A 26,707-nucleotide genomic window follows, 5' to 3' on the forward strand; every position below is an offset into this window, starting at 1 on the left:
TTTTTAAAATAACTTTTTAATTTTTTGAAAAAATAATTTCCCTTAATTAGTATACCTATTATTTACAATTTGGGATGTTTAATCACTTACTATTACCAATTTTTATAAACTAAAAAAATAAAAAAGGCAATTTCTTAAATTTAACGTTTTTTTTTTTAATTCTTGTATTTTTTTAATAAAAAAAAAAGTTTTAATTAGTACATAAATCTCTCTATCTCAATAGATATTATAGTGCCTTGCTAAAATAATTTCATTAAATTAAGATTAGCGAACAAAGAACGCAATTAACCGTTTTACCCCAGGATTTTTGGAACAGGCAAATTTGGAAGGGTTTGGAAAATGGCCTGAAAAGCATTTTCCCATTGAGATAGAGAAAAATTGTCTGAGAGAAAGTTATAGCCCGGAAAATTTCCTATAAGATAGTCGTCATGGGAAATCTCAAATATTTCCATGGAACTCAGGAAAAATTATCTCCCAAAAATTCACCGAATTACCCCAGTTTCTCCTACTCTTCGCACTCATTATTTGTAATGAGAATGAGTAGTACATCCGAGGGTTTCTTATGCCAGTTCCTCACTATAGGAGATGTTGACAAATTCTGGTGAAATTCTAACGTTTGACGTTTCGGTTTCTTATTTTCAATTGTCGTGAAAAGATTTAGACAAAGAAGCAAGAAGAACTTTGACGTTTCTTTTGTAATTCCTTAGATTTTTTTGAACTTTTCACATTTTTATTTTACCGTTTGACGTTTCTTTTCAAAGTTTTTTTTTCTATTACATTTAATGATTGTTTTATAACATTCCACTTCAACGAATTTTTATAACGTTTGACATTTCTTTTGTAAAGTTTGAAGTTTGGCCCAACATTTGACTGTATATTATATTAAACGTTTTAATATTTGACGTTTATTTTCTAACGTTTGTCTTTTTCTATCTTTTGACGGTTTCTGTGACATTTAATCTACATATATTTTTAATTTTAACGTTTATTCGGACGTTTGACTTTTTTAAACGCTTTACATTTTTCTAACGTTTGACGTTGGCTCTTTTTTAACATTTATTTATCATTTTTTCCATTTGATGGGTCTTATAATTTTTAACGTTTGACATTTTTCTAACTTGGATGAAGTAAGGCGACGGTTAAGGTGATAAAATAATAAAAACTCAATTTTCGTCATCGTCTCTTGAACATTTGACATTATTTCTTTCTAAAAACGTTTGTCTTTTCTAACTTCTCTTTTTGATATTTTTTTTGCAATATTAAAAATAACATTGAACAACATTATTTCTAAATTTTCTTTATCAATCAATGGCAATTTTCACAAAAGTTTTTATTAAAAAATCTCTCCTGATCAAATGAAAAGATTTTCCTTTTCAAAAATGAAAAATTTACCGATGAAAAGAAATTTTTGTACGAAAATAGGATTTTTTTCTTTGCTGCTGAAACACTCACCTGGCAAACATCACCTGGATATCAGCTTTATCACTGTTTACTTCGCGGAATGTAAGGCGTGAATTTCTTTCCCACACATTTAGTGCCTCACGCAGAACTCGCCGTACTTGACCAGAGTCGAGGTTTGGCATGGAATGATTAACCAAGCTAGAAAAGAAAGGAAAAAATTAAAAAAAAAAAAATGAGAGTGCACTTGAAAAGCATTTTAAGATCAACTTCAATGAATATTTTGCATTTTGTAGGTTTAAAAAAAAAGAAAGAAGGAGAGAGAGATGGTGGAAAAAAGTGATGATGTGAGATCCTTTCATGCTCCTCATTACCTCGCATTTTCTTCTCTCAATTTAATCTCGAGGAGTTTTTCTTCGTGGAATTTTTTCTCTTCTACTCTTCACATTGTCTTTCAAGCACTCTTCACTTGTTTTTTTTTTATATCTTGTGTGTTGTATGAAGAGAATCGTTGGCAATTCCATCCTGCATTCGCTCACTCAAGGAGGTTGTGATGGATTTTGCAACTGAAAACATCACACCCAGGTTGAGTGAGTGAATGAAGTCGTCACAAAGTTCCTATTTCTTCATCATTTTTCCTTCTTCTTTTTCTCTCGTTTTTTTTATTGAGACGAAATCTCACCCACAATGATGGCATCCACCCTCAAATTGATCACATGAAAGCGCCAAGGAGTCTTGTGCTCTGCTTTCCTATATATTTTGCACATTAAACATTTATGTTGTTGCTCTATCATAACTCAGAGTGACACCAAAAGAATTTAATATTAAAAAGCAAATGGCATGGAAAGTGCTTCACACACAACCATCATGATGATGTTGGAAAATATAATACATAAATTATCCTCTTCACATAAACAAAAAAAGAGTCTCCCAATAAATATTTATACAATAAATAAATTTGAACGGCTTTCAAAAGGCTAAACAAGCAAAAAAAAACTTTTGCTAATTATTAGAATGTTTTATGTTGGTTCAGCGTCATTTGTAATGGGATATTGTATGCCATGGGAGCGAAGTATTAACAATAATAAACTGAAATCCCTTGTCTCCCATTTGCCTTGTCTATATAACACATTACGTTATGTATATTATGCCCTTTTTGCGTCGCACTCCTTCCTGTGACTGAAAGTGCTTCATTTTCATTTTAATTTCTACATTTTTCATCACAGTGATGATCAGAATAAGTGTTCATTCCAACAATGGAATTGGTAAAGTAGAAAGAAATGAGATATTGGATCGTATTAAGCGACTAATAAATCCTTAAAATTTCGATGAAATTTCAAAAGAAATTCTGCAAATTTCAAAGATTTTTTGGTCGCTGAATTCAACTTATTTTTAGAAAGATTTTTTGTTGTAATTTTTACTACATTCCTGTGTTAAAAGGAGTTTATTCATTGACATATGAAAGATAATCCTTATTCAGTGAACTATTGGGGCACGATAAATGCTGAAGAGGATAAAAAAAGAACAAAAAATCGCCAGAGAAAGTCCATTTCAGCAAGGAAGAGTTGGGAAAAAGTCGTCAAAGACTTGGCAAAAAAAATACAATAAAATGCAAAGATATTTCATATTTTTTTCCCTTTAAATATTGCAAAATCGCCGAATTTTGCTGGCTTTCCCCAGCTGAGTTTCTTTGACGATTTCGTTGTTTTACCCTCTTCAACATAAATCGTGTTTCAATTGTTCCTCAAATGAAGAAGCTTTCCATATATCTATCAATGACTAAACTCCTTTGTCTAATGTTGCGATGAATAAAATATTTAAGTCAAAAATGAATGATTTGTTCCGCATTAAAACAAAGGGATGAAATATATAATTGGGTCATAATATCCTTTTAATTGTAATTTTAAATGCAAGATTATCTATTTTACGGCTTTAAAACTTGAATGTTGGGATGATTTCAACGTATAAAACAACTCAAACATTATATCTAATTTAGGGCTAATTTCTAAATGCAAAATCATCGAAATTGTGATTTAATAATTAAATGATCTTCTATTTCAAAATGTATCTCACATTGTACTAAATTCATTACAAAAACTAGCTACGCATTGTGGTGCTATTGATTTGAACTTAAGTTTAATCTAAAAAAAAATAATCTGCTATCTTGTATTCATTTAAAATACTTTCTGTGTCTGATTTTGGGCTGGATTTCGACGAGATAAATAAAACAATTGGAGATTTAAAAAATTTAATATTTGCTTTTTTTTATTCTTTTGTTAATTTTTAAATATATCTTTTATCCCAATTTAGCCAATTTGGTGAAACAAATCATTTAATTTGAATTATTTATTAATTTTTTAATAACAAATTTTAATTTAGTTTTCTCGAAAGAGAAATTCGGGAATCGAATTATGATTGGGAACGATTTAAAGTAGTATCTGAATAGTAAGGAAAGATCCTTTCCAGGACATCTGTTTCAGGTTAAAATCCATTTAATCCGGGTGTTTAGACTTGGGAGGATTTTGTTGGCCATCGTGGTCAATTTGACTTTTTTTTATAGGTCGCTTCACAATTAAAATCTATTTAATATTTCATGGTAAATTCTACATCTATAGGGAAATTCAATTAACTCAAATTCTTAGAGAGAAAAATTTGGAAAAAAATATTCTTTTAACCCTTGGAGGATTTTTCTGGCCACAATGGCCAATTCAATATTTTAAATTATTAAAAAATGAAATGTATATTCTGTTATTTGAATAACTTCTATATTTTATTGAGTAGGTTCAAAACTTGGAAAAATATTTTCTTTTTGAGAGAAAATTACGTTCTAAGTTTGAGGTTAGAAATACCGGATCTTCTAAGGGTTAATTTTGTAACCAACGTCATAAAAATTATTAAGAAAAAATATTTGGGGATTCCGTTAACATTTTGTGAGTCATTAATTTAGGCATTTGAAAGAGTTTGATCTTGTTCGTTATACGAAACGCATGGAAGTCCTTTTCAGTGGTTCTACCGGGACATCAGTGTAAAATTCTTGATGTAATAATTTGGGCACTTTTTTTGATCATCACTGTATGTCAGACACCCATATTACGAGTGAACTGAACATTAATTAAAAAAAACTAACAAACGAACCAACTATAAATGCATGAATTTGTAATAGAGAACCACCCAAAAGAGTTTTTCGTCATCATTCCACATACTATATAAATTTCTCATATATATGCTGCTACAATTTCACATTGACATTCAATTGACTCTTGTTAAAATCATAAATTGATAACAATTTATAAAGTTATATTCTGATGGTTGGGCGATGTTTTAAGTGGGGAATTTTTTGTTCTTTTTTTATGTTTTTTTCTTCTGTTGAAAGAATATTATTTGTCTCATAGAGGGTCCTTTTTGCTAAATACTTATATGTCGTGCAATGTGTGTGTGTGAGAGTTTTTTTTTATGTAGGTACATAATTGGAAATTGTGGGTGATGAGCCCTAACATTTGCTGTGGGAAACCGCCTTCATGTAGCACACCCAAAAACTCTTATGCAACTCCACCACATATAGAACAAAAAAAACGAAGGGGATGAAAAATGTATTTTCGGTTACAATCTCGAATCTTCTTCTTCTCTCTCACTATACAATTTTATCATCCCTTTCACCCACCCCCGCATTACATATAGGGGGACAATTCACCTTTGACATTTTTCTTCTTGTTAAATTTTTATGACATAACTTTCAAGGAGCCACACATTTTTCACTAAAAATAAAAAGATTTTCTTTCCATATCCCGTCTTTTCTGGCTGCTTGAATAAGCAGCAAAGAAAATCCCTTTAAATGCCGAAAAAAAAGTATCAAGAACACATTTTATTAACATATAAATTAGGAATAGTTATTTATCAAACAAAAAAATCTATTAATTTTATCTCTGACTTATTAAAAAAAAACTTTTTTAATTAAAGAAACAAACATAAATTTTCGTGACTTTTCACAAATTAATTTTTCATGCCACAATTCTCTGAGGTTTTATACTTTTCTTGTTTTTTTTTTGTGGTTGTTGAAGAATGAGGAGAAATTGAGGGTGGAAAAATGGATAAAACTTTTTTTTTCTCCAACTCCCAATCTACACACATATGTAGGTATATAGTGAAGCACTAGTCTGTCTGAAAAGCTCACTCCTTGTTCTATGTGGGGGAGAGCATCCACCCGAGGGCACTGTCTAACACCGACTGAATTCAATGTGATGTGAACGGCTCTATTTGAAATTCGTGTAACCTCCCCCTCCCCGCGCGCTAAGACAGGGGGGTTTTTATTGAGAAAACATTGGTGCTTATATATGCTTTTATGCTGATGGGTGAAGGAGTGCGACAGAGTACCAGCATAAGCTCCCTCACAGCTACGTGTATGTGTGTACTCCTCCTTGGAATCCAGCAATATAATCGCGCGTTGTTGGTGGAAAATTGTTGAGACAACCGTATGTTCATGATGAGAGAGAATCCCATCCATTCCACAGCAGAGCAAAAGCCAGCTGATGACCAGCATGAAAAATTTCATTGCACAGACAACACTCCATGTTGCTGCTGCTGCTGGTGCGCACAACATTAGAATGAGACAGATAGATAGAAGAGAGAACTCTCCATGATGAAAAGGAATTAAATTACAGGGTATTTCTTACGATATAGAAGAAAAAACAACGTTCTATATGATCGGAAAAGAAATTATAGTGCAGGGAATCGCGCAGAGTGCTAATTTATTTACATTGTATCATATGGAGTCAATAACTTTTCTTTATGAAATTTATTTTATAAAAAAATATATCTTCTAATTTTTATTTCAGTTTTTTTTTAAGTAGAAAAGTAATTTTTAAAAGATTTTTTTGATTAAAAACTTTGAAAAAATCTTTATTCTTTTAAAATTCTAAATCGGTTAACGAGGGCTGCATTGTAAAACCGGCTAACTTTGTATGGGCTCCGAACCGACTTAGCCGTTTTTACAATGTAGCCCTCTTTAAGCAGTTTTCTAGGTATAATGGATAACGAGCTCATTGACACATATTTAAATTTTTGAGCTTTATGAAAAAAGCAGTAGATAATGATTTAGCAACGAATTGAATGTTCCCTTCATTTTATTTGCCAAATTGGTTAAACAGTTTCTCTTGGATATGAAAAGAAACAGTAAGATTTGATGAATTAACCTAAGATTTTTTTAAAAATTCCATATCATAAGATTTCTTAAAAGCTTAATTTGTACCTATTCCTTTTCTAAAACCGGATTATTTATTTTTCAAAATCAGTTAAGCAGTTTTCTAGATTTCTTGCTAATCATCTCAATGATCTCAATGATTACCACCTATTTAATTTTTGCCATTTTATGAAAAGATGATTAATAATGAATTTTAGAAGTGAATCGTAATTCATTGTTTTCCCAGTTTATTTTATTTGCAAAATCGGTTAAGTAGTTTTACTTGAAATAGTAAATTAGTTAGGTTGAATTATGTTATAAAAATTTTTGATATTTTTTCTTCTATTTTTGTAAACAAAAACTAATCTTTTAATAAACTTTTGAATGATCAAATCGGTCAAGCGGTTATTTTTGTTTGGTTAATTTTGTTCTCCATAAAGGTAAATTAATCAAATATTTTTATAAAAACAATTATTATATTTGTTTAAACAATTAAACAAATTTCTAATGATTTTATTGTTCCATGATTAAAGATTTTGAATTTTTAAATATGTTAAAATATTGACAAACTTCTACAAACCACTTCACAACAAAATAAATGCCAAAAGTATGAAAATTATGGTTTTCTTTTGTAAATTTACATTGTTCACATTTATGGAGGGAATACTCACACTGTATGGTTATCCTCTAACCAGGATATTATTCCAATTTACTCAATTTAATTACACAATTTCCCATCCCAAATCCTGCATAGTTATGCGCCTATTCTACTGATCCTACATACATAGAGGGCACAAAACATGTGTGCATTTTGCATGCTAATTTCCAGAAGAAATTATTCATAAATACGAACACGATATCACCCCACAATTAGTTTTTTTTTTATTAATTTATTTATCAACAAAATGCCGAACAAATTGCTTCTCTCTCTCAGATGTCTCCTCATATGTTGGCGACTGTGGGGGTGGGAGCCGAAAAGTGGGCAGTTAATTTGATTACAGTGCGCGCTTAATCAGTCAGTAAAACGGCCTCTAAATACATTTTTTGTTTATTTTAAATTCATATCTCTATCATTATGAGAGCTTCTGTCTTTTAGAATATTTTTTATGCGTTTAACGACTGCGGCTATTGATACACTACATATTTGAGAATTATTGCTAAAGACGAAGCTTCTGTGAGGCAATGTGGTGGTGATGGTGCCATCATTAAAACATTCTTTTTATTTAATAAATTACTTTATTGCCCGCACTCAATTCTCTTATAAAATACATGAGAAGTTGTCGCGAGCAATATGGGCATTATAATGGTTGTGGAATGAAGTTACATTTGCCTCAAGAATGCATTGATGTGGATTTTCAGGGGCAAATGGTGATGATACAGACACTTAGGAGTTTATATAGGTAGATTAATTGTTTTTAAATGCTCAATTCTTGCAATAATATCACCTAAAGTTTAGTAAAAAAAAAGCCATATGATTGTAATCGATAAATCGTTTAACCGATTTCCGAAATAACCAAAGAGTGTTATTCTTTCTAGAAGAAATGACCAAAGAAATAACCAAATAATCGAGAGTGAATCTTCTTGAGAAAAAGAAAATTCATCAAATATTACCAATTTTGCATTTAGATTGATCAAGTGATTCAAACGTATTTCCCCCATTTCCGGAATCTCAAAAAGGCGAAGCAAGCACGTTTGCATCCGTACACCTTGCCTTATAAATCAGATCTGTCATTTTCTGTCGCAAAATTATTCTTTTTTCCCCACATTCTCTATTTTCACCACTCGAATTCACCACTTCGACTGCGCGCTAAATTCAAATATTATTTTATTTCAAAAGTTTTCTGAACAATTCCCTTACTAAAAACCTTTTAGCAAACTTCTACAAACTCTTTACAAATTACTTTTATTCATACAGCCAACACGACGACCCCATTTAACCTCTTTTAGAAGGATTTATAGAGAAATTGAATGTTAATTTTAATTGAGATCTTTCTCAGCTTATAATTTCATTTTATATACATATAATTTTTGGATTTCATCTCTTTTCGTGCTTCAAATGAAATATTAAATTTTTCTCCCCAATTTAATCTCATGTCGTGTCTATTGGTGACTAATTACTCCGCTCTCTCTCTCTCATGGGCATCACTTTATTAAATATTCCTCTTCTTCCCAATTATCTTTGGCACTTTGTGCTACAAACTAAATCAATTTTATGAGGTGAATTGGCCAAATTTCATGTGACCATTAGTCACACACACAAGTCTCTTTTCCCCTCATCATCGTGATGACCCTCATGGCTTTATTATTTCACCCCCCAGGCTGGAGCCGCATGAAGTTTCGCGCTTTGGGGAAAATCCTTCTCGCCTTCTATTCCCTCGTAACCCAGCCCCACCCCCTGCGTGCTATATACTAAATGCAACAAGTAAACCAAATGGTGGAATGTCCTTTCGCATAGAAAGGATAATAAATGCGAGATGAGCAATCTAGATAATTTAGAGACTCTCTGTGATATTATATAGATTTTCTCTCTATATTGACGCCTTTTCTCCTTTTATTGGGTTTAGCCTTCCCTCCCCGCAAGCCGCCCCCCTCCTGCGTTAAAGTGTGTGTTAGTTTTATTGGATAAATTTGGTGTTATATCGTCCACAGAATACCTGGGCGATGGGTGTATTGTGTAAGCATAGCATATAGCATAGTTATTGAGATGGAATATGTATAGAAGGGAACTACACCCTTGGCATGCGGTGAATGGTATCGACCCCACCCTGGGTGCTCCTCCATGACGTCACTGTGTCGCAAAATAGACATTTGAGTGATTGCGACAGGCGCCAGTGAGACGATAATGTTGTTTGGCGTCTTTCCATGCTTAATTCTACATCAATGGGGGTTGAATAACGAGGCGTTATCATTTTAGCTAATGCCCATGCTACCCTCCCTCGTTCACCCCATGGGAGGTCCACAACACACCATTTCACGTGGGGCCGGAGGGTGAGGATGCGACTGAATTAACGTGTGTTTGTACCCCCCTATATCATCATTTTATGCCTCAATTACACAGCAGAGTGTTGATGAAGATGTGAGGCGAATATCCCTCCAAAGTTTCATTTCTTCTTCGTTTTTTTCCCCGCTCAAACACACCTTATGCAATGTCTGGGATTTTTTTTTACTTCCTACAAAGCCCCTATTGATTCACATGCGGAGGTGATGATTCACAGGATTTTTTATTATCAAAATTTCCTGTTGATTCGCCACGTGACAAACTTCCTCTATATTCATTTTAGCTAACATACATATACATAGGTAGGTAGGTAGATAGGTAGGTATAAAGGTAGAGGGGAATTGTGATAAAGACTCACCTCCATGTGAGATCTGTGTGATCCCATTTGGGTCCCAAGATAACGTATCTCTTGTACCGCCTTGAGGGGGAATAGCGATTATTTGCATAAAAGTCCGTTGTCTCCTGATCATCTGGTACACCACAGCGGGGTTTCTTAAGTAATTCCACCGTTTGAGGATCTATCACACCCGTTACGGGGATATTTGCAAAGCTCTGAAAAATCAGAGAGAGAAAAAAAACGATGAATTTTTGATTTGAAATCATCTCCATTTGCTCCTCTATTTGAATGTAAAAAGGATGTTATTCATTTTTATGCGATCAATTCGAAGACAGCAGATAAAAAGAATCTTTGAATCGACTAAAATTAATTTTAAGAAGACTCAAAAAAACACAAGAAATATTGAATAAATACGAATATTTTCAACAGAGATCTACTGAAAGAAAAATTAAAATTTTTTAATCAAAAATGTAAATAAATTCCAGAATCCACCTTCCGGTGAGCGTCGATTAATTTTGATTCAGCAATTAAAACATTCGAATTGCCAGAGCTTTCGACACTCTGCGTGTCATCCTCAGTGGTTCAAAACTATTGAATTAATGCTGTTTTGAACCACTGAAAGCTCTGGCAATTCGAATGTTTTAATTACTGAATCAAAATTAATCGACGCTCACCGGAAAAAGGATTCCAACAATTTCTCTGTTTTTCTCAATCTTACGTACACGTCGGCCTTTTACAATAAATAATTTCCCGATAAATTCAGAAAATATTATGTATGCTCCAACTTATGATCTTTTAAGCTGGAAAACTATTGAAGATCATTGAGCAAAGCTTCGAAGCATATGTTCCATTCAAAGTTGCGTAGAGCTAAAGATCTATTTAAGGAGGATATAAAAACGTATAAGAAAACGACTTGATGTTTATATATTTTTTTACAAATGTTTGATATAATTTATAATGTTTGACTTTAATTTTAACGTCTGAAATTCCTTTTTTTTTATCATTTGAATTTTGTTTTAAAGTTCTGACGCTTTACTTTACGTTCTTAACTAATATTTGAATGTTTATGTTTTTAATCTTTTTAAAAATTTCTTTTTTTACTTATTTGTAATGAAATTTTTAACGTAAAAATAATTTGTTCTAACCTCTAAAGAAAATGTTAAACTTTCTGAACTTTTATGGATGTTTAAACGATTTCAATACATCAAGAATATTTAATTTTTTTTTAATTAAAAGTATAAATATATCAGGCTTCTTGCAACTTTTATTTATTATCATATAAACTTTGGATGAAGGCTGGAATCAAAATAAATAAGCTCTTTCATAGCAAGAAAATTTTGCCATTAATACATTTTAAATCAATATTTATTGAAGATTTATTAACGCAATTTTTGAGGGAAAATTAATGATTTTTTATGTTAATATGGTGTCTTACCTGAAGATTCTTTATGGCATCAATTAGTTGATCCTCTGTTCGTAAATTTCCGGTTTCTATATCGGATTTAGGCAGATATCCATAATTCATTAAGTAATTTTGCTGAAAAAAATAAATGAAAAAAGTTATTTTTTCACATTAAATTTTTGATAATTTTAACGCTAAATTCTAATAAAATTTTCTGATGATTTAACAATTCAATGGGGCAACAATGAGATGAAATTCTCTAGTCAGACAGACTTAATTTTTCTTGAGATTCTTAAAGTTTTCTGACAATTCCATAAGCTTTATTAGGTACGCCTTAAAGTTTTAATAAGTTTTCTTAAGTTTATTTAAGAAAAAGCTTGAAATTTTATTAAAGGAAACTTCAGATTTCTTAAGTAAATCGAGTAAAATGAATATTTTTTGATGATTTTCGAGAATTCCGATGTCCGAATGCGATCAGAAAAAATCATCATCATGCATTGATTTAGCCTGATCGAAGATATCTTAAGTTTCGTTTAACCCTTTAACGTCCAACGTGAAACATAAAAACATTGAAACATGCGCTCTTTTATCGCGATTTTTATTCTATGAATTTTTTTAAATGACTTTTCTCACTCAGAACGTCTTCTTTGACCCCTTATGCGTGAATTTGATGCATTTGTAACATGGAAAAACAATTACATTCATAAATAATTGAAATAATAAAATGTTTCACGTTTGGGTCAGCGTATGACCCAAAAAACCTTAAAGGGTTAAGAAAACTTAAAAATCTTAAATGTTTTTTCTTAAAGAATCTTAAGAAATCTAATGAAAACTTAAGAAATTCTTAAGAAAACTTAAAGAATCTTCAGAGAAATTTAAGAATCTTAATTCTGTCTGACAGTGAATTTCACCCAATGTGTTCCCAGCACACCTTCAGCAGCCACCACGCGGTTCGTGGCAGTCATGGGTCGCCCCTGTGGGCGCCACCAGACAGCCACCACACGGTCAAGTGACATACAAATGGGGAATAAATCGTGACCGGTCACTGTGACGTCCCCTCTGTGGATGGCTCGTGGCTACGGCGCAAGCATCCAAAAAAATTTCCCACAAAAATATCCCAAAAATATTCTTTCAAAATATATTTCTACAACATACATAGAGGGCATGGCGATGGTATATTCCCTCATGAAATATACAATAATATGTCAAAGAATTATCATAACTTTGTAATCAGATTTTCGGGGTATCAACCATTCAGAAATAAATGCGATATCCACTTTACGTCTTGAAATTTAATGAATAATCTCAAAATGCGGGTCCTTAATGCAATTTTATTAATTAAATGATTTAAAATTGATGATTTTTGGGGTAAAATAATAAAATTGCAAAAAATTGATCAAAACCTAAACTAAACCCTTTTTGAAGGGTCCTGACATTGTTTTATGCCAATAAATGTCCAGGATTATAAAGAAAATGAGATTATTTGTAATGATATTTTTCCACGTGCTTCATATGGGCTTAATAGGGAACCATTACCAACATTATTCTCGCAGGCTTATGTAAAATAGATAGCTATTGCAAAGACTAAAAACTGAAAATACGCTGTTTTCGAGACTTAAAATCCTTAAAATAATATGAATTTTCTGCAAACAAAATGAATTCTTATATTTTACTGGAAAGTTTAAGAGTTTTTTTGCAAAACATTTGGGTATTTCCAATATTAACATTATGCATTGATACCCATGTGCTGCTCGAATTGCTACCTGGAGCATAATCTTTTAGTTTTCCTTACTAAGCCTTTCGGCAGTACAATACCATAAAACCCATTTATTACCTGCAATTGTCTCAACTAAAGGAAAATACTTACAGTAATATCTGTGTCAAAATTTTTACCTAAATTCATACCTAAGATTAAGATTGAAAATTCTGTTTAACGTGATATTTAGTAGGTGTGGTAAAACATGTTTTTTTCTCTCTTGAACGTACTCACATATCGATATAGTGGTTTATATTTTTTAAAGATAATTTATTTTCTGACAAAAAAATGAATAACTATGATTTTTGGTTTGAACGATCACAAAAAATATAATTAGTAATTAGTGAGAGCATTGATAAAATGGAATTAAAAACGCGAAAAATTTAATAAAGTATCTTCGCATAATTTTTAATTATTTAAATTAATGTAAAAGCATATTTTTATTCAAAAATATAAAAATATTTTTTTTCTAATATTTTTATTTTAAACTCATTTGGCAATGATCTCCCGGAGAATCATTACTCTTGTGAGTGAGAAGCATCGCTGTGACGTCATGCACTTCTTAGGATCGCTGTGGCCGTGTGGTGACCGCGTAGTGGCCGTCCACGTGGGTCGCGCACCGCTTGCGGATATATATTTGTTTCACTTTTCTATCCTTGTCTCCCTAATGCGTTTTGGGTCTGTCACCAAGTAATCTTCTCTAATAAGTAAGAAGAGTATAGGAATATGACGTTTATGTGCCTCTCTTTCACACAAAAATATCTCAACATAACTAGCGCCGCGGTGGTGGCTCAAAAAATTATTTTGGGAAATTTCCCAAAGTAGGAGCCACAGGGCGGCCACGAACCAAAAAAAAGGGGACCCCCTGTGACTTTACTTTTGTGGCTGATTAAAAAAAAATTTTTTTTCTTTGTATTTTAGATAAAATGATATTTATCAGTTGTTATCAACATACTAAAGATGCCCAGATATTTTATTTTCAAGAAAAAGCTAAAAAACTGCTAATATTTCACATAAATTGTAAACGTCTCGTCCTCGCTGTGGCTGCTCTGGGACCCTCTCGTGGCCGTTTTTACAAAAATGTTTAATTCTCTTAAAATTCTATACTTTTCCGATTGATATCGATTTATAAGTAATCTCTATCTGAAATTATAAAGTTTCTGTTACATTAAATTGGTGTTAAATACGTGAAATACGATTTTCAAGATTCATTGAATTCTGCATGGTCACAATTTGCAACCATTCGTGGGTCCCCTGTGGCCGCCAATTTCGGTCACGGCAAAAACTTAAAGAGCCACGAATTGGGACTGTCTGGTGGCGCTACTGTGGATCCCCGTAGCAGCCACAGGAGCCACAGCCACAAGAGGCTAGCTGGGTTTAGATCGTTTAGATATTTTAGAGTGAAAATTTCTCCTATAAGAATTATCTATTTTTTTCCCATGGGAATGTTTTTAAAAATCTCTCTTCTTACTTTTTCTATATTCTTTTTTATTTAAAAAAATAAAAAAAGCAAACGTGCACATAAGCTAAAATTTGAAGAGTATTTGGGAGGAGGGAGGGTTGAGCACGGTGCGGGGTCTGCTGGAAAAACAGGGGATGAAGAAAAGTCCTCTCATTCTTTGTCAGCCACTTCTTCTTTTCAAGGGTACTCCTTCTTGCCGCATGGCAGAAAAGCCATGGAAAATTATACACATACAACCCGTGACTACTTGAATATGGCAATGCACTCAACAATGAGGACGATAGGAAGACAGGCGATGATGATGAGGACGTGCAGACGTGTTGTGAGTCTTGCAGTTTCTTTAATATTTGCTTTTTGCAAAAAAAAGAGAAGAAAAGAGAAAATGCTGATGCATTTCACTTTAGTCCTCATCATCATCCACTCTCTCCCTGCTTTGGTTGCATTGCGCCTTGTAAGAAACTTCATCACACAATGATATTATTATTATTATTATCATTAAGCTAAGCATTGAATTTCCTTTTTTTTGTTAAAAGAACTATTTTCTAATAGAAAAAGCTACCTACATACATAGCGTAGCTATATGTGTATTAAAAGACGTGCATGTTGAAGGAAAATTCGCCATTATTTCCCTTTTTTTGATGGACATATGGCACGTTCTTTAGTTTGCGGGAGAAGTTGGATATATAAAATAGTTTTGCGGTATAGAAGAGTGAAGAGAGAGAGAACGAGAGTTTGTTTGTACTCGCACTCAAGCTAAAACATATCGATTTCGCTCGGTGTATGAGCAGTAGAATTGTATGGAAAAATAGTATTATATATTGTATATAATACAACAATCTGCCGAGGATGTGACTCATACAACCAACTTCTTTTTCTTTTCCCATCACAGCCAAAAAGCCCCTCGCACTTGCCCCCATCTCCTCTAAAGCAACATAATACATATTGTGATGGAAGTCAGAAAGACAAAACCGCGCTCACATAGAATTCTACTTAATACTATTTTACTTATTTCTTTTCTTAATGTGTGTGACAGTGGCGTAGCTAGAGAACAGGGGGGGGGGGGTGTTTGGGTGCCTAAAAACCCCTAAAATTCAGGGAAGTTCATATTTTTTGAGGATAAAAATAAACTATTAAAACTACTTGAAAAAAATTTAAAAGAATTTTTTCAAATCGTTAGAAAAGAAACGTCAAACACTAAAAAAAATAAATGTCAAAATGTTAAATGTTCGAAAAGAAACGTCAAACGATAAAAAATCATTGTCAAATGATAAAAAAAGACTGTCAAACGCTGCAAAATAATTGAAAAATTATTAGAAAACAAAGCGTAACCGACGTCAAAAGATAAAGAAACCGACGTTAGATTGTTGAATGAAAATTCGTCAAGTTAAAATTTCTGACATGAAAATCAAATGAGAAACGTCAAACTATAGAAGTTTCCGAAGCGAGAAAATATCAATAAAAGAAAAACTCTCTTCACAGCCATTGAGAAAGGCTGGGAGGGAGCCAAAAGCTCTGGAAGAAGAATTTGAGTTTTCCTTTTAACTCCTGGTTAAAAAGAAAAGCCCCTACTCACGAAGACCGGATTAACAAAAAAAAAAAAACACCCACGTCAGAACTTAAAATATGTCAAACTATAAAAACTATTGTCTTATTGTCATATTAAGAATTAAGTAATTTAGAGAAAAATTAAATTATTTTCCGACTTTAAATTATGTAAAATTTTTCCAACGTTAGAAAAGAAATGTCAAAACGTAGTAAAAAACGAGAAATATTAAAATAAAAAACTCCTGAAAATGTGAAAAGAAACGTCAAATGTCAAGAGAAATTTTAAATGTTCGAAAAAAATGCGAAACGATAGAAAATGTCAACAGCTGGAAAATAATTTAAAATATTAGAAGAAAAACGTCACTTCAATGCTTCAGACGAGAAAATCAGATGAAAAAACGATAGAAAATTTTTGTATATTATACAATAGGTAATTTAGGGATAAAATAAATTGTTTTCAGACCTAAAATTACGTAGAAACTTTTCAGCGTTAGAAAAAATGTCAAATTTTAGAAAAGACACCTTAAACATTTGAAATACAAACGTCAATTGTCATAAAATAAACGTCAAATGTTAGAATACACTGTCAAATGTAAAAATAAAGTAAACGGCAACCCTTAGAAAAAAAATCAGTCGTCTAAGGCGAAATGTCAAACGTTAGAATTGCTGAAATAAATTGTTAAAAGCTTCAAATCAAGATCAAACATTCATAATCTAATAATCTACCCAAACATCCGCCTCCAAGTCCTTTCTATCAATTAATCCCTAATGTCCTTTAAATTGAAAAAAAAAAATAGTTTTCTAAAAAAAACCTTATTGAATGAATTTTTGACTACGCCCATGGCTATCGGAGAGAAAAGCCGCAAAAGTTAAACCATCAAAAGCCATTCAAAAAATTTTCTACACACACTGTGGGAATTATTATGAATTAAAAAGTAGAATAAATGATTCACGGTGACCCACCATGACCAACATCAAGTTTAATACCATTTTTACACATAAAATTTAAATTACAAGATTACATTATATGTGGGATAATTAGAATTTAGAATCAAAATCAAAATCAGAGCAGTGTGCGAAATACAGAGACGACAATTGAATTGAGTTGAGCGACGACGTGAAAATTCTGAGAGACGAAAGAAAATCACCTTTGTATTCCATTATCCTCTTTACCATTAATAAACTATTCTACAATTTTGGGGGCTCAACCGGGATAGAGGCTCTGAATGGTATATTGAGGTGAGGAGAAGTAGTGAGATAGACGCTGTGAAGTTGAGACGCTGAGACGCTGCGACGCTGAGACGTGGGAAGAAAAATTTCATTTGACGACCAGAGATTTTTCTACCAAACCAAGATGAATCGAGATGCCTATTTGGGGATGAAGAGAGATGAGTTAATCGATTTGTGCAGACAAATGGGATTATCTAGTGACGGAAAGAAGACTGAATTGATTGAGAGAATTTTGCAATTCGAGAAACAACGATCAAGTGCTGGTGGTAGCAACGAAGGAGCAGTTGGTGGTGACCAACAGGGTGATGATGATTCCGAAGACGATGATGATTCTGTGGATGAGGAAAGTGATAGTGAAGAAAATTCAATTAGAAGGAAATCTCAGAAGAAGTGCAGTAAGAAGATCTCGAACACCATGTTCACTTTCCGGGATATTGAGGATGCTTTAGAGACGTTTTCTGGTGAATCAACGGACGATGTTGAAGAATGGCTGCGAGAATTCGAATCAATGGCAGATACGTTCGAGTGGAATGACCTACAGAGATTCGTTTATGCAAGGAAATTGATGAAGAACACTGCGAGACAATTCGTGAGCTGCACTACAGGTTTGACGAATTGGAGAGTACTCAGAAGATCTCTTAGAGATGAATTTAAGCGCAAGATGAATAGTGCAGAGGTACATAGAAAGTTGCAGCAACGAATGAAGAAAAAGGATGAATCGTTTCTTGAGTATATCTACGCTATGCAAGCTATAGCAAAGAAGTCGTCAATTGAGGAAGAGGCGCTGTGTGATCACATAGTAGAAGGAATTCCTGATGATCCGGTGAGTAAGGCGCAGTTGTATGGATGTAGAACGATTTCAGAGTTGAAGATGTGTCTGGAGAGGTATGGAAAGATGAAATCACATACAAAATCACGAGAATTCCATGTGAAAACCGAGACGTTTAAAGATATATCGAAGAAGTCCAGTGAGGAATCCCCTGAGAAGAAGTCTAATTTGCGATGCTTCAATTGTGGAAATCAAGGTCATGCGTCGCGTGAGTGTCCTGATCGTGATAAAGGACCAAAGTGTTTTACGTGCAGAGAATTTGGACATCGCTCAAATGATTGTAAGATGAAGAAGAACGAGAAAGATGCACGTGTGGAAATGATATACGATGAGAAGAGTGATGCGAATATTATCGAGGTATCTCTAGATGGGATAATTGTGCAAGCAGTGTTTGACAGTGGAAGTACCCATAATTTGATGACCCAGAAGACGCGTGAACGGTTGGGAATTCGTCACATTTTCCCAACAGATATCAAGGTACGAGGATTGAATTCAGTTGTAGTCAAGCCTATTGGGCAATGCACAAGCAATGTGAAGATTGACGGTGAGGAATATCAGATGAGATTTTTGATTGTATCAAATGAGGCAATTCCATATGAGATGATGCTAGGACGTGAATCACTTGAGTACATTGAGGTCAAATGCACAGCAAAGAGGACATTAGTTGTGAAGCGGTTTGAGAAGGATGTGATTCAGGAGTCCCTTGAAGAAAGTCATGATGATACCCCGAGTCCCAGTGATGAAAATGAAGCCGAGATTGAGGTACACGAGAGCATTGTGATAGATGATGAATTGATTGATCAAGAAGTTGGACAAATTGATTCGTTAGAGTTGAAAACAGATCAAATTGAACATCGTGAAGAATCATTGAATAAGACGTGGAAGATCAGAGACTCATTGATGGAATTTAAAGAAGTTCAGAGCCATAATAGAAGTTCAAGATCCATTACGAAGTTAGGAAGGGACAGTGAAGATGAGAACTACCATGTGAGGAAGATGAAGCAAATTCACGAAGTTGATGTTGACCAAGGAGAGTTTATTGAGAATGACAAATCTAAAAGATCGATGACATCAGACTACTTGAAGGAAGTTGGAGTTGATTTCTGGGGACCAGAAAAAGAGTAGGATGGCCGAATGTGGGATAATTAGAATTTAGAATCAAAATCAAAATCAGAGCAGTGTGCGAAATACAGAGACGACAATTGAATTGAGTTGAGCGACGACGTGAAAATTCTGAGAGACGAAAGAAAATCACCTTTGTATTCCATTATCCTCTTTACCATTAATAAACTATTCTACATTATATGTATGTATGTATTGGAAATAAATTATTTCGCGGCATTAATAGGTGATCTTTAGAGGATAATAAAGAATGATTTATAGCCCCTCGCAGACTTGCTGAAATGCAGCCACATGAACGATGCATGTTTTACACGTTTTATGTGATTATTTTTTGTTTATTCATAATTCATCTATGATTAATGCAATTGAAGTATATTTTGCAAACGAAACAAAAATAATAAATAAAAAATCAAAAGGCTAAAACGTGCCTCTGGTGCGCCAGAGAAGGCCACATGAGAAGATTATGCTGGGGGAGACAACAGCAAGAGAGGGAGAGAAAAAAAAAGAAATGAGTAACTTCCACTTCCTGCGTGAATTTTAGCGCGCGAAAATATCTTCCAGACCGCAGATAATGCTTCAAACTGCACTGCAAAGACGTTGCTGAAGAATTTGATGAGTCAAAAAAAAATCATTTGTGTGATTTTTTCTACTTTTAATCTGAAGAACTTTATTTTGGGAAAGACCACCTGACTGACACATTAATAAGTGACTAACTGCTGTCGATGGATAAGCTTCCGCTGTGATTTTCCTTCACAATAACTCACCTAAGATTATAGCTAACTATTTAATTTTTATTCATATAAGAAATGCCATGACCAAATTCAATGTAAGAAAAAGTACCTCTATAGTGTAATAAAACGTTCAATCACACGACGGTGCTAAACCCATTTCGACTCATTTTGAATTAATGAAGAGAAATTGATTGAAATGGAGACATTTTTGTTTTATTTAGGTTACATAATTAATTCAACTTTAAAAAACGTTTTTTTTTTAATTTTCCGACATTTAGATGGGATTGTTATCGATCTTAACGTTGGAAAATTGAAAAAACCTAAAAGACAAGAATAATGCAGAAAATCGAATTTTGACCAAGATTTTCCCAGATATTGGTGGTATTTTAAAATAAAGATCAAGATCAAAAATGAGAAAAACTTAAATGGAAAATTCATATAAAAGAAACAAAAGCTAAGTGTCAAAAAGCAATGAATATAATTAAATCTTTGTCTAGTAAAAAATGGGGATCGAGTAGAAAGACACTTACTAATGTATATCAATCTATTATTTTAAGTAAAATGGACTATGGAGCTATTGTATATGCATCTGCCACAAAAGGCCCTCTAAAATCACTTAATCCAGTACATCACACAGGTGTAAGATTGTCGATAGGAGCTTTTTGCACAAGTCCCACAGTAAGTCTGTTAGTTGAAGCAGGCATTCCTCCACTAAATATTAGAAGGCAAATTACTCTATTAAAATACGGCATTAAAGTTTTAGCTAACCCAAATCACATGAATTACGATTTATTCCATCAAAGTAGTAGTAGAAGGGATACCAAATCAAGTGTCTATAGATTTCATTGTCTAACCCAGAATAATAGTATTCCTACAAATGATATATTAACTTATAACTTTCATCCAATTAATCCACAAGACAAACCCAAAATTTCTATTAATCTCTCACTAACAAAATACGTTAAAGAAAACACACACCCACTAACTTTTAAAAACCTACATAGAGAAATGTTAGACAAATATGAAGGATTTGATTTTTATTATACAGACGGTACAAAAACAGAAAATTCAACAGGGTTCGCAGTAGTATCGGCAGAAGGAGACACTATTTTAGCAGTAAGGGTACAAGATCAATTATCTATTTTTTCTGCAGAAGCTTTTGCAATAGTAGAAGCCATAAAATATGTCGAAAATTCACAATCAAATAGAATAGTTGTATTTAGTGATTCACTTAGTGTCCTACTTGCCTTAAATAATATTAGGAAAACTCGATCCCCAATTATAATAGAAATTCAAAATCTTTTAGTATCAAGTAGAAAAACTATTATAATATGTTGGGTCCCTTCTCATACAGGAATAAATGGAAATGAATATGCCGATACTGCCGCACGAAATACTAACTTATGTCCTATAACAACCTCATACAAAATTCCCCCAAAGGACATGATATCTAACTCAAAACTAACACTAATACAAAACTGGCAAGACGAATGGGACCAAGTCACTGAGAATAAACTGAAGGAAGTCAAACCCACTGTACAACGATGGACCTCATCATTCAGACCTACCAGAAGGGAAGAGACGGCAATCTGTAGGATCAGAATAGGACACACCGCCATAACACACTTGTACAAAATCAAAAAAGAGGAACAACCACATTGTGACACCTGCAGAGGAGCACCTTTGACAATCAAACATATACTTTTCTCATGCACAAAATACAAAAATCTCCGACAAAAATACAAAATAAGCATATACCCTAATATTGCTCTTGGAAATAATGAATTAGAATTGATAAAAATTGTTAAATTTCTTAAAGACACTGAATTGTTAAATCAAATTTAAAATTAAAAATTATGTACACTAATTTGTAAAACAAAATTATATCACCGGGGAAATCATCTGAATTGATGGAACCCGTATTAATAAAAAAAAAAAAAAAAAAAAAAAAAAATGAGAAAAATTTTAAGATTTCAAGATAATGTTGAAAATTGGAAATATTTCATAAATCCATTTTATTTGATTTTTTTTAAAGTTATTTTTAAGAATTCTAAATAAAAATCAAGATCAAAAGGACCAAGGAGACGGTGAATCAGCCCAAACGTCCCTTTCAATTTTGGCCAGAGCTTTCAACGCTTATGTGCGCGTCTTCCTCAGTGGATATAATTTTTATTATTAATATTATTTTTATTTAAAAATTTAAAATTTCCGTCAGATTCCAAGTTGAATAAACCTGAACAAAACATCCCAAAAATGAGTATTTGGATAAAGTAAATTTATTTTAATTTCTTGGATAATTCTCCCGTAAAGTAGAATACCGAATATCGTATTCTTGCTTTTGATTCTTGTTCTGATTTTGAGAAAACCAAAATAGATTTAACGTATTTAACAGATTACCACCATATATTTAATAGACGCTCAGCAATTTTACTTTATTGACTTTGAGAGTCTCAAAATTGCATAGAAAGGTTTACTATGTCACAAAAATCAAATAAGTTCAATTTAAAGAAAAGTTTTCGAACTTCTTTTGGGAAATTTCAAGAATTTTGGTCGAGTATTGATGGTTTTTTTTAGATGATTTTGGACATTAGAATTTGCGAAAATTTCATAAAATTCTTAGAAAAATTTGGGTTAATTTATTAGAATTTGACTATAAAAATATTTTGGCGCTACGTCCCATATAGGAACAGGGCCGGCCACCCTATATGATGTTGTTGTTCTCCTTGCGGAGAAGTAGTGGGCGGCCTTGCTAGATACTACCACGTGTGGGCCATTTTACGGATAGGAGTGTATCAATCTCCTGATCCAACCGGTCAACGTGATCTAATTGCACGTTGGCGGATGGGGCGCGTTGCCGGGTTCTGTATTCGAACCGGCGACCTTTGGATGCGCAATCAAGCGCTCTATCCACTGCACCCCAGGCCCACAGAATTTGACTATGGCTGGCTTTAAAAGTAATGATAGAAAGCTTCTCCATGTATCAGTCTGTAATACCTTCTCGACACAAATTTTCCTGGATTAAGAATTATGAATTTTATTTTTTCTCTTGAAACTTTACATTTCCTTTCGCATTTTAGTTATTTTAAAAAGGAAAATTGTTTTTTTTTTGGGTTGTATTAACAAGGATGTTCTAGAATTTTTTTCTGGAATTTACGTTAATTCTGGACTTTAAAATAGTCTAGAAAAGACAAATTTTCAACAAAAATTCTTAAAGTTTCGCACAAGAAATTATAAAATTCTTCTTTCAACTTAAACTATTGGCGAATAATCCAAATATTAGCGAATAATCACATTCCCGAAGATCTGAATATTCTCATTTTCAGATAGAATTTAGTACCTACTTATTGTGATTAAATGTAGTAATTTTTAGGCTAAAATTTAGTACTTTTTCCTATTCCTAAATTTACTACAGTTTTGGCCAGAATTTAGTATGTTTTTGATTCGAATTTAGTACTTTTAATTATTGAATTTACTTTATAAGATAGAATTTTCAAAAAATACTAAACACAGGTTTTTAAAATTATTGATGAAAACGTTGGAAAAACTACATTGATTGTACTAAATTTAAGCCTATAAAGTGCTAAATTGAATTTTACTTCTTCGTCTAGAATTTAGTACTTTTTAGGTTTTTGTTCCTCAGTCTCTAACAATTTAAGACTAAAAGATATCTTTGGCAAAACATCCGAGTATTTTCAGAAGAAGAATTAGAACTTTATCAGTTTTATATGCTGAAATGACTGAAATTTAACAAAGAAAATTTGTCAATCGTACAAAACATAGTACAATTGGCGCATATCCGTGTTAAAAATGAATAAACTCCTTCATTTCACACGCATTCTAACGCATTTGATGTGCAATACATTCATCTTCTTAGTCACGTAAAAATGTAAAATATCTATTGGACAGCTTCCCCGCACATATGTATGTTTCAATAATATTTGATGATGACTCAAAAAGAAATTCCCGGTGATGCTGTGTCCACGAAACACATTCATCTCGCGCCGAAGAGACATTTCCGAGACTTGTAACCACAAAAAAATTTTTTTTTGAAAGTTCTATCTTATTCATATTGCAAAGCAGACAAAGGAAGCATAATGATTAAAGTTTATAAAGAGAGAGAGAGGAGGTTCTTTTTCTACCAAAATATCAAATATATATACAAAAGAATAATATATGTATGTATGTAACTCACCACATCGTCGCTGTATTCCAAGTATTTTTTGTCTGAACCCAATTCAATTGAGTTGTGCAGACAATGTGTTGAATGTAGAATGTTTGTGACGATTAAAAATGCATTGATGAAATATTTACTTTTAAAACTATCACAACACATATTGATAGACGCTTTATCGAGCTTTTTTTCCTTCTTGTTATATACTCACAATTTTTCACTGATTACAAGAATATTGAGACTTCTCTCGCACTCTCTCTCACTTTGCGTATCGCCACAAGTCAAAATATAGAGAGATAGAGGAGATTAATTACATAATACAGAGCTATTAATAATATAAATATTCACAGAATTTCATTTTAAAAAAATCCTTCCTTATGTTTTTAGAGAGATTATAAATAACATTTAGAGAAAAAAAAACGATTTTTAAGATGAATGGACAATGAGTTTTGCACGCATGCGTAATATCACAAATTTTTAGCACAAACAGATAAAATTCATTGCACTTCTTACGCACTTTTCTTGTAAATTTTATTTTTAAATCTCTGCAAGTTCTTCTTTCTTTCAACACACCACACACATTGTTGTCTTTATGTCATTTTCTTGAGGGACAGGGAAGATTTTTCTCTTTCAATGAATTTTCGATCTTAATTAATAAAAAAACTATGTAACTACACACAGCACTTGTATTTTATTAATTCAATGTCCGTGGAAGCATAATAAGTAAAAATATCAATATATTGTGTCCTATTTGGTTGGAGGGCGATATACACACATAATGTAGAGAAGAGATAGTAGAGTATATATAATAAATTAATATATATTTGTGAAGTTCGATTACTGCACAGAGATAAAAGATTGAGAAAATGGGTGGATTAATGGTGGGCTTATGGAAGAAGGAAAAATCTGGTTGTGTTGCTCTTATTATGGGAATTTAATTAAATCGACGCAGGGAGTAAAACTAATGCGTGCGCACCGGGTACCAGAGACGAATATAAACTAAATGGAGAGCGCTTCCTCCAGTCACAAAGCCAAGAGAGAGAGTGTTTCTTTCTTTATATTGCAACCAGCTGACCGACCGTCTATCTAAGAACCGCGCGTTGTAGCATAATCGCGCTTCCATCCATGAGTCGCGTTCTCTCTTTTGCTTCTTTTCCAACATACTGTACATGTAGGTACTCTTGTGGTGTGCTTGTTGGAAGCCATACACAGTGATACAGCACACAACACTCACTTATATGGTCGAGGGAAGTGACAATGGGGTCGTTGTGTATACAGAAAAATCCAAAAAATGGATTTTTCTCATTTATACACAACTAGCCTCCTAAAAGGATGTTTGAATGTGTGTGAGAGCCCCTCAACTCTACGAATTTCTTTTTAAATTAAGTAGATTTAAAACGTTGGAGATCAGCAATTTCTGGCAGTTTTTTTTTTTAACCCCTTCATGACCATTGGGTCAAACGTAGACTCAAACATGAAACATTTTATTTTCTCTAAATTCTACTTAATTTGTTTTTCCAATTTAGAAATGCGTTGAATTTAGAGATTTACTGAGAGTATCCATCTACAAGGTGGATGGTGGATAGGAAATGAAAGCATTAATTTACCCGCGAATAACTTTTAATTAGATTGAGATATCTGATAACTTCTGCCATCAAAAGATGCGTAAACTCAAAAAGTTTCATTTACTTTTTATTTCAAGTCAATATCTTAAAAATTGTAGCCGCTAGGGCTAAAAACGTGAAAAGAAGCGTTTTCTTCATGACAAATAATACTGCTTTTCATGTCAAATTAACGCTGAATTGCCCATGATGGCAATATCTGCTTTTACTCAAAAATATTCTTAAAATTCTTGAATATTTGGTCATATAAAGTCTGGGAAAGGCCTCTTTAATTCAAATTTAGTCAAATATTCTATTGTTTAACAATCTTCAGATCATTTGGAGGGTTTTGAGAATACCAGAAGACATGAAATCCAGAATATTTCATCGTTTTCCATACAAAAGGTAATTTTTATATTTTATTTTGCTCTAGCAGCTAGATTTTTTGACATATTAACTTGAAATAAAACTAAACTAACTAAATGTAAAACTTTTTGAGTTTATACATTTTTTGGTGAAAGAATTTTTCAGTTGTCTCAATCCATTCAAAAGTTATTAGCTTTTAAAATCATGCTCTAATTTTCTGGCAACCCTTTACAACTGTTTTTTTTTTAATTAAATTAGCTTTAACACTTTTGGGGACACTCCTGAAAAATTGGCTAAAATGACTGAAGTAATCAGTTAAAATGCATTTTAGCGAAACATATTACAAAATTTAATCAATGAAGTCAATGAAAATACAAATTTCAATGGTTAAAATGACTGAAGTTATTTGGTCAGGGAAAAACAGTCAAAGCAACAGAAGTTATTTGATTTTTAATAACTGAATGAAACAGTCAAAAAAACATAAGTTATTCGCTGAATGAGTACTATAGCTAATTGAAACAGATAATTAGGCAAAAGTTTTCAGTCACAATAATAGAAGTTATTCTTTTAACCCTTTAAGGTT

The 26,707-nt window shown here is 32.7% G+C and overlaps 1 protein-coding gene across 3 annotated transcripts in view; it reads right to left on the reverse strand.

Moving 5' to 3' along the window:
* Nucleotides 1-26,707, reverse strand: part of LOC129795395 (matrix metalloproteinase-2-like) — a 42,623-nt gene that overhangs the window by 3,662 nt on the left and 12,254 nt on the right. The window contains exons 1-4 of one of the 3 annotated variants that reach the window (XM_055836632.1): nt 24,179-25,240; nt 11,345-11,446; nt 9,931-10,124; nt 1,453-1,599 (exon numbers count right to left, since the gene is read on the reverse strand). In XM_055836632.1, the coding sequence (XP_055692607.1) occupies nt 1,453-1,599; nt 9,931-10,124; nt 11,345-11,446; nt 24,179-24,319 (584 nt within the window). In that variant the 5' untranslated portion in view covers nt 24,320-25,240. Of the gene's footprint in view, nt 1-1,452; nt 1,600-1,772; nt 1,882-9,930; nt 10,125-11,344; nt 11,447-24,178; nt 25,241-26,707 lie in introns of those variants that run through there. The other 2 variants (XM_055836633.1, XM_055836634.1) reach the window with 2 other exon arrangements.

Source organism: Lutzomyia longipalpis, chromosome 4 (assembly GCF_024334085.1).
Source record: "Lutzomyia longipalpis isolate SR_M1_2022 chromosome 4, ASM2433408v1".
In the NCBI taxonomy this organism is placed as follows: Eukaryota; Metazoa; Arthropoda; class Insecta; order Diptera; family Psychodidae; genus Lutzomyia; species Lutzomyia longipalpis.